We start from the raw sequence: 14,646 nt of genomic DNA on the forward strand, positions 1-14,646 counted from the left end.
AAATCCTTTTTAATCCTCCTTATGCACATCTGTATTAAAACATGCTTTCAGTTTAGCATTCTGCCTTATTATTATTATTATCTTTTATTTTCCTATATATATATATATATAGAGAGAGAGAGAGAGAGAGAGAGAGAGAGAGAGAGAGAGAGAAATAATAATAATAATACTTTCTAATTTAGACTCAAATATTTGAAGTTTTTGAAAAGGATGGCAGAGTCAGTACCACCACACCCAGTATTTAGCTGTTATCTTATGTCATCAATCCTGAAAGGATAAAAGCAAAGTTGACTGTGTTCTAACAAGCCACCACCTTAATGCTAATAATAATGATTTCTTTTCTAACACTAACAACAGAAGCAACATTAATTAGTTCACATATTGCATATGAGAAGACAGATTAAAAAAAGGACTCCATAATCGAAAGAGTAGAGTTAGTATGTCTTTGTGTGTGTGTGTGTGTGCGTGCTTAGATTTAAATATACTATGTTAGAGGTTAAACAACTGTCTAAGGGATATTATATATCCAATATGCTACTGGATTTATACCTACATATTTATATCCAAGTGCTTACTGTTGCAGGGCAGTAGCACAATTGAATAATAGGTATGAGAGGGGGTAAAGCAGGAACTTACCCAGAATTTATAAGGCAAATAAGAAAATGGAGAGGATAATCAATAAACAAACATCAGCCTATATATATATATATATATATATATATATATATATATATAGTGTGTGTGTGTAAAGTGGTTGGCTTTTGGAAGGGTGTCTAGCTGTAAAAAAACCATTCCAAAACTGATCTGCCTAGTGCTGATGCCACATAAAAAGCACTCAGTCCACTCTGCAGGGTGGTTGGTGCTGGGAAGGGCATCCAGCTGTATAAACCATGTCAAAATAGATACTGAAGCCTAGTGCAGTCTTTTGTCTGTCCAGCTCCTATCAATCTGCCCAACCCATACCAGCATGGAAAGTGGATGTTAAATGATGATAATGATATATATATATATAGTTTTAGGGAAAATAACCAAGTTTCAAGAACTCATGATATTTACTTTACTTTATGTTATACTCATTTATTGTGCTTTTAATTATTAATTATTAATTTGTCTATATGTGATAGTGGATTTTCATCGATGAGTTCTTGAAATATGGTTATTTTCCCTAAAACTATATATTTTATATATATTTTATCTATAAAGCTCAATTTAACTTTAATTTTTTATAAATTGATTTTAATTGAGTTTTTACCTGTAATTTTGGATTTTGTCCCTAATATTATTATATATATATATATATATATATATATATATATATATATATATATATATATATATATATATATATATGTATATATATATATATGTATATATATATATATGTATATATATATATATGTATATATATATATATGTATATATATATATATGTATATATATATATATGTATATATATATATATGTATATATATATATATATATATATATATATATGTATATATATATATATATATGTATGTATATATATATATATATGTATGTATGTATGTATGTATGTACATATGTGTGTGTACACACAAGACATCATAGAGAAAAACGGAGAATTATTACATCTTCCAAATTTATTTATTAAAGCATTATTCTCATCAAATTCCAGTTCGACATGTGTTTCTGCCCGATAAGTGTCCTAGTGTCCATTGATGTAAAAGTTATATGCATTTAGTCGATTTAAATTTAAATCAATTTGCAGTACAATGCTCCACCTACCTAAAATTGATAACTCACCAAAGACTATATTAAAACCAATAATAATCAATGTGAAAGGCAAGTAACCTGGAGTTAATAAATAGAGTCTACTAAAAAGGTTTAATGTTAGACTGGTTTTATTGGTAACTTGACATAAAAATATGCATATGTAACTTGACAAAAATGTTGTTCTTTTTTTCTTTTTACTTGTTTCAGTTATTAGAATGCGGCCATACTGGGGCACTGCTTTGAACAATTTTTGTAGTCAAATGATTCAACCCCAGTACTTGAGATTTTTTCCCCTTTTCATGTTAAGCCTAGTACTTATTCCATCAGTCTCTTTTGCCGAACTGCTAAGTTATGGGGATGTAAACACATCAACACCAGTTGCCAAGCAGTGGTGGGGGACAAATACAGACACAGAGATATATGCACATCATCATTGTCATTGTTTAATGTCTGTTGTCCATACTGGTATGGGTTGCACAGATATGTGTGTGAGTGTGTGTGTGTAGTATATACGATAAGTGTTTTTCAGTTTCCACCTACCAAATCCATTCACAAGGCTTTGGTTGGCCTAAGGCTATAGTAGAAGACACTTGCCCAAGGTGCCATGCAGTGGGACTTAAACCAGAACCATGTGGTTGGGAAGCAAACTTCTTACCACACAGCCATTTTTATACATTACTTAAAGTAAATATTTATATGATATGATAAATATTCATATTTAATCTTTTCATTAGTTTCAATCAATGGACTATAAGCTATGCAGTAATATCATCAAGTGTTTTAAATTCACTATGACAACCCTAACACTGACATATATCATAAGTAGGTGTAAAGGGATGCAACCAGGGCATAAGGGGAACTAACCAGCACTTTACTGAGTCTATCATCACCCATTTGATACACACACACACACACACACACACACTTATAAAAAAGCACCTGTAAATTTGGAAAATAATTTCCAGCAATGCAGCACTCAATACCCGAAAAATTGTAGTTTCTACAAATTTTACTGAAATATTAGATTAACCATCATTTCATTATGAAAATATTCTTTCATCTAACATTTGACTAGAATTACGCACACTCACTTACTCACATGTTAATTTAATCACTCAAAATTCCAAGTTTTACTGTATGTATGGCTAATGTGCACATGCGTGTATATATATATATATATATATATATATACACACACACACAATCAACACAAATGAGAGGGAAAATCACTTTTAATTTTTTCACTTCTCACTAGGCTCCATTTAAACAGATAATGGGTGAAATGTGACATATAATATGGAACTTATAAACAGTATATCTGTGGACAGTTAAAGGGGATTTTCAGTTGCTGACGAAATCCTAACGCAGAATTGAAACTAGTCCAGCTGATCACTCATCTGACGCGTGCGCGCACACACACTCACTCACACACACACATACGTATGCACATATGGGCACACAGATAAATGAGATAAATAATTTCCAGCAATACAGAACTCAATGCTCCCACAAAGATATAGGGTTGAGTAATTTTACTCAAATATTGGATAAACCATCACTTTCATTACACGGTGTGGTTAGAAGGTTGCTTCCCAACCACATGGTTCTGGGTTCAGTCCCACTGCATGACACTTTGGGCAAGAGTATTCTAAAATAGCCTCAGGCTGACCAAAGCCTTATGAGTGGATTTGGTAGATGGAAATTGAAAGAAGCCTGTCATCTCCCCTGCTATCTCTTGACAACTGATGCTGGTGTGCTTATGTCCCCATATATTAGCAGTTTGGCAAAAGAGGCCAATAGAATGAGTACTAGGCTTAGAAAAGAATAAGTCCTGGGGTCGATTTCTTCAACTAAAACCTTTTAATGTGGTGCTCCAGCATGGCCACTGCCAAATGGCTGCAACAAGTAAAAGAATAAAAGAAAAGTATTAAATGAAATTACAGAGAGACAGAGAGAGAGAGCTTCTCAGAGACCCTAGAAACAGTCAATAACACTCTTTTTTCCCACCTGATCAAAAGAAAAAATAAATAAATAAATAAATAAAAGATCTAACTTTCAGAAGGATAAATCTTTATGTTGAACCCGAACAAGACTTGAACTTAGAATTTAAGCTGAGAAAAGAACAATAAAATAAATCAATTAATTAATAAATCTATTGTTAAACTATCCAGTCATTAATAAAAGGACAATAAACAGCATGGAAGACAGATATTAGGCATTCAAAAACACAGAAAAGCTATTAACTTTGCTTAAACATTTATTAATTCAGTGTTTAGCCGTAGAATTGTATCAATGTTCAGATCACAGTTGACATCAAATACTAAATGTTTCAGTGGAATTTTCTTGTCTTTTTAAAATTTTTGCTGTGTTTTCAAATGGCTAATATCTGTCTCTTCTATGCTGTAATAGTTTTTTAGTTTCAACACAGTCTCAGCTCAAATCTCTTGCCAGGCAAGTATATCACTGAAACAAAAGTATGAACGTTTTAAAAAAAAATATATTAAATAATAAGAATGAACTTACATAAGTTACTTGAGGTGTTCCTTGTACGGCTGCCTGAGGCTGTATTTCAACAGCAGACCCTTTCCAAGTATGGCCTGCTTGAAATTCGGCACAGGGTTCCTTTTTAAGCAATGTTGCTTGGTAGACCTGGTTGTGTTCTTGTTTAGTTACCATGGTAACTGGAATATCATATTGTTCACACACATTTTCTGATTGGTTTCTTTCATCTAGAAATTTGTTATCGGCCTCTGTGGTGCTTCCATATGGCACATTCTTTTGATTGTGCCTCTGGACAATACATATTATAACTGAAATTGCTGTTACTATGGTGATAATGACTGCTGCCACAACAAAGAGAATCATCAAGTTGATATGTATTCTATTGTCTGTTTCCACATGCACTGTGGTTTGCATTTTGGCTGTTTTGTTGCTAACTGTTAATATTAAAGACAAGGTGGTTGTTGCAGATAGAACTGGAGTACCGCTGTCTTTAACAACAAACAGGAGCTCGTATGATCCAGCGTCGTTTTGGTAAACGGTACGAGAAAAAGATAAAACTCCTGTGTAGGAGTTCACTTTGAATAGCTGTTTCTCGTTTCCTCCAAGTATTTCGTACCTGAGGAAAGCATTGACATGGCTGTCTCTGTCAGAGGCTCTCAATACTGCAACATCATTCTTGCGATGGGGTTGATAGTGGACATCTAAACTAAAAGGGTTAACACTAGGAAATGTAAAATAAGGAGCATTATCATTCTCATCCATAACCTCAACAACAACATTTGCTGTGTTGTTTAGTGATGGTGTTCCATTGTCTTTGACGAAAACTTTGAATTTGTAAATATCTTGTTGTTCATAATCTACAGACCGAGTTGTCGAAATGAAACCAAAATCAGAAATTTCAAATGGCAGTATGTGTTGGTCACTAATTAATGAGTAACTAAGTTGACCTCCTATACCTAAATCAGGGTCAGTCGCGTTAATGAAACCAACAGGAAAGTTTGGCTCTTCGTTCTCATAAGTCAGAAACTTGAAAGTGTTTTTGGTGAAATGTGGCTTCACATCATTCACGTCTGTTACTTGGATGGAGAAATTTCTATCTGTCCCAAGAGGAACAGACCCTTTATCCTGGCAGCTAATTCTAAAATCAAGATGATTTTCTGTCTCTCTATCAATCAGATTCTTTACAGTTATTTTATATTTTTTCTTTCCAAGGTTTTGAAGTTGTAACTTGTTGTGTTGAAGTTCACAAGTGACTTCTCCATTTTCTCCAACGTCATTGTCAGTGACTTTCACGTAAGCTATAAAACTACCCACTTTAACTCCTTCTGATATAGTGAAGGCATTTTCTGTCGACTCAGAGAAAAAATTCACCTCCACACTTGGAGGATTGTTCAATTGGTTGATAACATTTACAAGAACAATAGCAGTGGAACTAAGAGGAGGGTTACCACCATCCATAGCTTCAATGAATAACTTATAGGTTTGCCTTTGTTCAAAGGGGAAATTGTCACGATAGAAAATTTCTCCTGTATTTTTAACTAACTCAAAGTAAGTTTTTGTTAATCCAGCCATCTTTGAACTGAAGTAATATGACACTTGACCATTTTCATCAGAATCGAAATCTTTTGCCAAGACAGTTACAATTGATAAATTTTTTGGATGAGTATTCCTTAAAGAAACATTATATACACTTTCAGTAAAAATTGGAGGATTATCATTTTCATCTTTTACTAATATTTTAACATTTAAAACACCTTGTTTCTTAGGAAATCCTCCGTCTTTGGCTATAACTTGCAGTGTATAAGTATCTTTTGTTTCTCGGTCAAGTTTTTCAACTAAGACAATACCCAGTTTTGCCGTGCCATCTAGTTTTTCATAAACTGACAAATCAAATGGTTCATTTTTGCTTTTTTTCAATACATAAGTTATTAAAGAATTCTGAACTCCAAGATCTTTGTCTATGGCATTTGGAATTGATAATCGTGACCCTTTCCTGTCTCTTTCTGAGAAATGGATTTCGACTTCATCCACCGTAAATTCTGGTGGGTGATCATTTACATCTTCTATAACAACTTTTATTTCCAACACTTTGATAAAGGATTCCTGGTTTTTGACAGCAACTTCAATAGTCTTGAAACAGTCTGTATTATATTTACAAAGTGATTCAGCATCAAGAACTTGTGAAGTAAAAAGTTTACCAACTTTTGAAACTCGAAATAATTCGGATTTACTGTTCTTTGCTAATTGACTGAATGTTATCTGATCATGGTATTCTGGAGAGACCGTATCGAAAATGTGTGTATCAGCAGCAATATTCCCCACATAGGTGTCGGAGCTTTTCCCTTCATCCACTCGGTAAATGAAATCCAAACACACACATGTGTCAATTAGAAATTGAAGTATGAGCAATTGTAACAACATGTTGCCTTGTAACTATGTTTCCAAGTTAAATTAAAAGTCATTTCAACTCAAGTCCCAATGAAAAGATTCAATCTGAAAAAAAGAGAAAATTTTAAATAATTAAAAGAACAAAAACAAAAAAAAAAGACATGTCAGCTATATTTTTGTAGCTAAAATTGATATTATCTAGAAAAATAATGTTTCTTCATTCCTCCTTGGAGAACGTAGTTTTGAACAAAAGGAGTTGATGTCACCAGGTGGTATCCAATGATCATTAGGTGTTTCAACCATAAACCGTAATACTCTCTTATAGGTGGATCATCAATGGTGGTCAAATCACTGCTTATCTTCTCCTCCTGACTTCCAGTTTAACTCCTCTCTCTCTCTCTTGCTCCATAACCAGCAAGTGGCTCTTTTGTCTGCTACTCCTATCTTCTGCACAGTTACTTTTCACTGGAAAACAAACCAAAAGTAGAAACAAACCCTAGTCAGGCTCTTACACACATGTCAGCCTTTAAATAAATATATATAAATATGGGTTTCCTTAGAATTCTACATGAGCAGAAGCATGGCTAAGTGATTAAGAAGTTTACTTCAAGGTTGTGTGGCTTTGAGTTCAGTCTGGCACCTAGAACTACCAGACTTGTGAGCAGATTTGGTAGATGGAAACTAGGCGAAGCACATTGTGTATGCATGTGTGCACATTTGTGTCTCCTTGCCTTGAGAATATGTGATGTCATCAAATTCTCTTATACAATCAGAGCCATTTATTTGCAATTTTCCATGAAAATCGTTCTGGTCATTGAAATGCTCATGTTCAGAAAGACTAGGGTAAATATTATCTGGGTTGTAAACCTGTAAAGTTTGGCAACAGGAAGCATATTGAGACGTAGAAAATTTGCCTTAACAAATTTCATCTTGCCCAAGCAAACATGGAAAAGTGGATGCTAAAATTATGATAAGGAGGATTGTACGAAAGTAATCATCCATACTTCAGAAAGAAAAAAAATTATTATATGGTTGTGTGGTTAACAAACTCACTTTGAAACTTCATCGTTTCAGGTTCAGTTCCACTGTGTGACACATGTGGAAAATGTCATTTAAGTGTCCTGGGCTTTATAAGTGGATTTAGTAGACAGAAACTGTGTAGAAGCATATCATATATATATATATATATATATATATATATATATATCTTAATATTTAGCTGAAGCAACAGAGTGACTCAAGGGATGAGAGTTTTATGTGTTAGTACAAAACTCTTGGCCCTTGAGTCACTCTGTTGCTTCTGCTAAAATATTAATGAAAATATACACATACTCATATTTTGAGTTCTATTTTAACTATTTACATCACTATATCTATCTATCTATCTGTCTGTCTGTCTGTCTGTCTATATATATATATATATATATATATATATATATATATATATATATATATATATATATATATATATATATACATATATATTAAGTAAGATATAAGTTAGAGGTTATTCAACCATCTAAGGGATAGATGTATCCGTAGGCACTCCTGGTGTATTACCTGAGTATGTATAGTCCTCGTTATAAGGTATACGGTAGTAGGTAATTTAAAGGTAAAATCGTGGTTTAATATATATATAGAGACGATAAGAAATGGAGCAATAATTAACAATGAGAAGTAGATCATTAGTGTTTTAAAGTCATTGTTTAATTTAATTTAATTAAACAATGACTTTGAAACACCAATGATCCACTTCTCATTGTTAATTATTGCTCCATTTCTTAACCTGTCTCTCTCTCTCTTTCTCTCTCTCTCTCTCTCTCTCTCTCTCTCTCTCTCTATATATATATATATATATATATATATATATATATATATATATATATATATATATATATATAAGTGTATGATTGGGCATGCTCCACTAGCACCACCACAACTCTGGTGTTGATTTGTGTTTCTCCCTGTAACTTAGAAGTTCAGCAAAAGAGAGTGATAGAATAAGTATTAAACGTAAAAGAATAGTACTGGAGTCAATTTGTTCAAAGTAAACACTTCAAGGCAGTACCCCAGTATGGTCGTAGCCCAATAACTGAAACAAGTAAATGATAAAAGATAATGTAAGGACAAATGAAGAGATTAGTAGAAAAGTGTGTTAGAAAAGAACTTATAACTTTATAACAAATGTGTTTGTTGGATAGATTTAGCTACCACTTAGACATATGTAACATGCAGTTTGCAGCACTTAAAGGAGAGGGTAGCAAAATAAAATAAAATAAAATAAGATGAAAACAAAAAAAAAATGGATGTAGTTGGTGGGGTTATATAAACCCTAGCATATTAAATTGTGGCAGGGAAATAAACTACTTCACCATTTTCAAAATGAAAAGTTTTACAGTTGTATTCTATCTCAATGTTTTTAAGATATTCTCTTCAAGATCAATAATATTTTTTTTTTTTTTTTTTTTTGCAAAAATGTTTCACGATGCTTCGTGGTATTTCAATAAATTTTTCATTAATCTCCATACAGGAACAAAACCAAAAAAAGAAAAAAGATAATACTAATAATAATAAAAAGAAGAGCCAAAAATAAACTAAAATAAAACAAAATAGATAAAAATATTTAGTGTACATTAGCTTGAGCTCGATTTCTACTTTTCATTACATTTTATCATCATCATCATTATTATTATTATTATCATTTTTATTATGTTCTATTTTTTATTATTTCCTTATTAGTTTCCCTACATTAAACACACACACACTCTCTCACACATTATCGATTTAAATATACAAGTACTTCCAATTTTAAATAGTCAAATCTAAATTAGTCTACTATTTGAATAAAAATAGCTAAATATAATATGATGATGACGACAACAACAACAACAGTAACAGCAATATCAAAAAACATCAATAATATTAATAATAGTAACAACAGTACCTGCAAAAATAAATTAAAGCAAAAAAAAATGTAAGTAAAGAAAATATTGAAAATGAAAGTAGGGAAAAATGGTGAGTGAGGGTGGGGTGAGAAGCAGAGAAGAAAATGAATAAGAGAAACAATAAGAAAATGTATAGCTTCCTTGAAGGAATTTCCTCCCCCTTCAGAAAAAAGGAGGAAGAGGAAACTATAAAGCAAGGTTTAGAGTTACTTTTAGGTGCAGAAACCTTAACTGGGTAAAAAATAAAGAAAGAAAATAGAAGATAAAAACAGAAATAAAACATAATTAAAATGTATAAAAAAAGACATTAACAAAAATGAGATAAAAGCAGGGCTGCATAAGATCTAGTTGCACAACATACAGATGTATATACTAGATAGGTTGTGCTTTTCTTAGAATAGGAGAGGATTTGTTCTGTATCTTTTGTTCATTTATATTTTTGGTTGTTAGTGTTTTTTTTTCTTTATATAGCATGTCATGTTCTGTAGAAATTCATGTTAACACTCCATGTTTTGCACTTTACTTTCTGTGCAACGAAAGTGGACCATTTTTTTCTTTTAAACATTTCCATTATTAGTTTAATAGTGTCACCTGCCACACAGGTGTGGAGACCTATGTGCACACACATGAAAAAATGCTTAAAATGAAAGTGAATGCTTATATGTGTGTATATATATATATATATATATATATATATATATATATATATATTTATATATTTATATATATATATATATATATATATATATATATTTATATATATATATATATATATATTTATTTATATATATATATATATATATATATATTTATATATATATATATATATATATATATACACACACACACATAATTGTATACTTTCTTTCTGACAGCGACTGTAAATGGCCGAAAATGGCAGTTGTGATACCCCCTGGACTGTCAACAGTTTCGTCTTTAAGACCGAAGCAGTCATCAGCAGGGTCAGCACAAATCTCCAGTTCCTGGACTAGATTGCCAACAGTATATATATGTTTACACCACAGAAATCTCTCTCTATACACACACACACACACACACACACTGTCAAGCCATCCAACCTATGCACGCATGGAAAACGCATGTTAAATGATGATGATAATGATGATACATACAAGCATACATATACAGTGTGTGTGTGTGTGTGTGTGTGTGTGTTTGTGCATGTGTGTGAAGGCACATGGCCAAGTGCTTAGGGTGTGGCACTTGTAATTGCAAGTTTGTGGTTTCAATTCCCAGGCTGGTGGTGCATTATGTTATTAAGCAAAACATTTGCTTTCACGTTGCTACTATTCACTCAGTCATAAATGGTTAACCTTGTGATGGACTGGTATTCTGTTCAGGTCAGCTATTGCCTACTCTCCTAACCATTGGGGTGGCAGCATTCAAAAGTTACAACAATGCAAGAAGAAACATTGTGAAAATGGTGCATAATAACATCTGATAGACTGATGAATACAAGCTGCATAGCCTAATCGTTAGGGTTTCAATTCCTAGACCCAGTGGTAAATTGTGTTCTTGAGCAAAACACTTCATCTTACATTGTTCTGTGATCACTTCAGCACCTGACATGTGGCACACTGTGCACCTTTTCAGACAACATCGATTTGATGGAGAGAGAGTGAGCTATAAACAAATGATTTGTGCAGGTCATTTGGCAAAAGTGCTGAACACTCATATGTCATCTTCGATGGGAGAGTCTATTATATATATATAATTATATATATATATATATATATATATATATATATATATATATATATATATATAGTCCAAATTTACAGAAAACAAAAGATGAAGACAAGTGTGAGAACAAGCAAGTGTATTAATCTAACACTTGGAAAGAATAGAAAAGTCTTTGTTGTTTCGAGCTTATGCTCTTCAACAGAAAAGATTGGTAAGAAAAAAAAAATGGAGGAAGAATGCAAAGAATGAGTGAGAAAAAAAATGTGTAGGGATTAACAGTGCAGTGAATAACTAGTGATAATCCAGGTAGCTACTATTCAAGCTCTTTAGTATAATCCAAGTTATGGCAAACCACATTGAATGTTAAGGAATAACCTAGGACTATCTGAGGTAAACAATCTCAATGTCTTTCATCTGATGGGTAAATCCTGAGTTTGTTTCATTGGATTGTAAACAGTTTACTGAGTGTATATCTAAGAAAATTCAAATAAATAAGGAGGATTATATATCTACACAGTTTTTATTACTACAGTCAATTATGCAGCTTATTTAATTTAAATCTCTGCCTGACATATGTTTATGCTGCATAGAAATCTTGCAACGTAGTATACATTTGCATCCTGTTTATTCATCTGATTAAGAATCTGTGCAGTTTTATTCAAGGTGTTGCCACTATTATAGTTTGAAGTGAACTAGAGGTATGATGGTTTTGAATTGTCCAAAGCTTGCTTCCCAACCACTTGGTTCTGGGTTCAGTCCCACTGCATGACACTTTGGGCAAGTATCTTCTACTAAAGCCTCAGGCTGACCAAAGCCTTGTGAGTGGATTTGGAAGACAGATACCATATTTAGTGTGGGTGAAAGGTAAGGTTGGATACTGGGAAAAAAAAAAAAAAAAAAAAAAAAACAAGCCAAAGCCATAGAGACACATAGACTTACCTATATAATTACATATACATATATATACATTCATGTCATATATATATCTTGTTTGCGATGAAATTGTGGGAGGGAGCTTGAAAGTGGTTTCTTTCAGTTGCTCCCTATTTGTTTCCCTCGAGTAACTTATGCTGCATAAAGGTGAATATCGTCATGGTTAAGATTGGGGTTTGGGTTTATATATATAACTGAACATCAATGTAATTTGTGTCTTGAAAGAATTGGGTGTCTTCCCTCTTTCTTTTCTTATCTTTTCTTTTTCTGCTGCTTAGGTAAATCTGAAAAGAAATAAAAAGGGGGAAAACGTATAAATTAAGAGAATTTATAGTAAGAAACATGAAGATAATTAAATTAATTTAATTGTGTCTCAGGAGGGTCATGATGTCAATAATAAACACATACACTGGTTATATTTCACTTCTTTATTTTGATTTGTCAACTGGATAACTGTTTAACCAATTAACTAATCAAAAGGGTTTGATTAATCGGCCAATAAGGCAGATCTGAAACAGATTTGGAGTAGAGAGGGCATGTGACTGATGAGGTCACAAATGGCAACAAAAGGACCTTGATGAGCTTAACTGGTTGACTAACTGATCAAATTATTAATCAAATAATCGATTATTTAATTGGTTAAATTGACAAATAATAATAATAAAAGTAGTGAAATACAACCAGAGCATGTGTTTATTATTGGTGTAATGACCCTCCCAAAATACAACTAATTACATCTCAACACATGAATTCACATCAAGAATCTTGCAAACAAAATGCAAAAATTACATCAATGGTGGTTTCTAATTTAGGCACAGTGCCAACAATTTTAAGGGAATGGGTCAGTCCATTATAACGTGCCTAGTATGTATTTGTGTGTTTGCATATTCCTTTGAAAGCCAGTGTTGGTTTGTTTACAACTCTGTAATTTAGCAGCTCATCAAAAATTTTATCAATATCAAAGAGATGGATGAAAGGTTAAGTTGACATTTGAAGGATTCAAGGTAGAAATGATTTCCAACACTCTACTGGTTCAACTACCTTGCTGCCTTTACATAATATGATTAAATAATGAAGGGAGAAAGATTTAGTTTCAAAATGTAAGGACGAAGACTAATATATACATTGTTGTTTCAGTAATTAAGATGCTGCCTTCAAGCGATTTTGTTATTAATCATACTGACAGCAGCACTTATTTCAGTCTGGTTCATGTTTACCAATACTTATTTATGAAACTATGAAACCATTAAGTTATGGAACATTAAGGCACACAACATAAATACAACACTGACAGTTATAAGCATATGGTTCTGGGTTCAGTCCCACTGCATGGCACCTTCGGTAGGTGTCTTCTAATATAGCCTCAGGTCAACCAAAGTTTTCTGAGTGGATTTGGTAGAGATGGAAACTGAAAGAAAGTTTGTCGTCATCATTATCATCATCCTTATCGTTTAACGTCCGTTTTCCATGTTGGCGTGGTTTGGACGGTTCAACTGGGCTCTGGGAAGCCAGGAGGCTGCACTGGGCTCCAGTCTGATCTGGCAGTATTTCTACAGCTGGATGCCTTTCCTAACTCCAACCACTCCAGTAATGTAGTGGGTAATTTTTATGTGCCACTGGCACAGGAGCCAGTCGGAGTGAGGGGCCTGGCATCGACCACATTCGGATGGTGCATTTTACATGCCACCAGCATGGGAACCACAACTACAATTTCCATTTGCTTGTGATTTGATTTCATTTTGATTTGATGTACCTGACTCAATAGGTCACCTCAAGCACAGCATGTTGCCCTACGATCCAAAGGTACTTTTGAGTGGGCTGGTTATGCGACACTGGTGTAGGTTACAGCTGTGATCTCCCTGAAATTTTTGTGGGGAGGGGGCCAGTTGATTAGATTGATCCTGGTACACAGCAGGCACTTAATTTATCGACCCTGAAAGAACGAAAAGTAAAGTTGATCTCAGCAGAATTTGAACTCAGAACTTAAAGACAGACGGTCATAATATACAAACATTTCTCATGGCAGCAGCATTTTTTATATTTTCCATGAATTTTTCACAGGTCCAGCTAGTAATAATTATTTCACTAACTTGTTTATGATTTTAGACTATGATTTCAGGGAGATTTGGCTTCTATTTCTGACAATCTGCGTTAACACTTAAATACTTTTCTGTTTAGATCACAGAATTTTTGGGGAGTCCATGCAGAAAAATAGTAAACTGGGGCTCCACAATTGTATTTTATGGGTTCCTAAAAAGGGTTTGCTTTAGATGTATATATTGATATATATTGTGAGAAGCAACTAGGTTTCTTTCTCAAAGTGAGAGTGTGTGAGTGCATATGTGTATATATACAAGTGAGTGTATATGTGTATATATACAAGTGAGTGCATGTGTGTTTGTATGAGTAAGTGCATGTG

The 14,646-nt window shown here is 33.1% G+C and overlaps 1 protein-coding gene and 1 long non-coding RNA gene across 10 annotated transcripts in view; one reads left to right on the forward strand and one right to left on the reverse strand.

Annotated features, from left to right (window-relative positions):
- The window catches only part of LOC149132684 (uncharacterized), a 451,111-nt gene that overhangs the window by 293,348 nt on the left and 143,117 nt on the right, over positions 1–14,646 (forward strand). The window lies entirely within an intron of this gene.
- The window catches only part of LOC106883333 (protocadherin beta-9), a 311,641-nt gene that overhangs the window by 48,368 nt on the left and 248,627 nt on the right, over positions 1–14,646 (reverse strand). For 3 of the 6 annotated variants that reach the window (XM_089362699.1, XM_089362694.1, XM_089362698.1), the window contains 2 exons: positions 12,234–12,511; positions 4,279–6,750 (listed from right to left, as the gene is read on the reverse strand). In XM_089362699.1, coding sequence (XP_089218825.1) covers positions 4,279–6,678 — 2,400 coding nt within the window. In that variant the 5' untranslated portion in view covers positions 6,679–6,750; positions 12,234–12,511. Of the gene's footprint in view, positions 1–4,278; positions 6,751–12,233; positions 14,412–14,646 lie in introns of those variants that run through there. The other 3 variants (XM_089362693.1, XM_089362696.1, XM_089362695.1) reach the window with 2 other exon arrangements.

Source organism: Octopus bimaculoides, chromosome 14 (assembly GCF_046866305.1).
Source record: "Octopus bimaculoides isolate indiv1 chromosome 14, ASM4686630v1, whole genome shotgun sequence".
In the NCBI taxonomy this organism is placed as follows: Eukaryota; Metazoa; Mollusca; class Cephalopoda; order Octopoda; family Octopodidae; genus Octopus; species Octopus bimaculoides.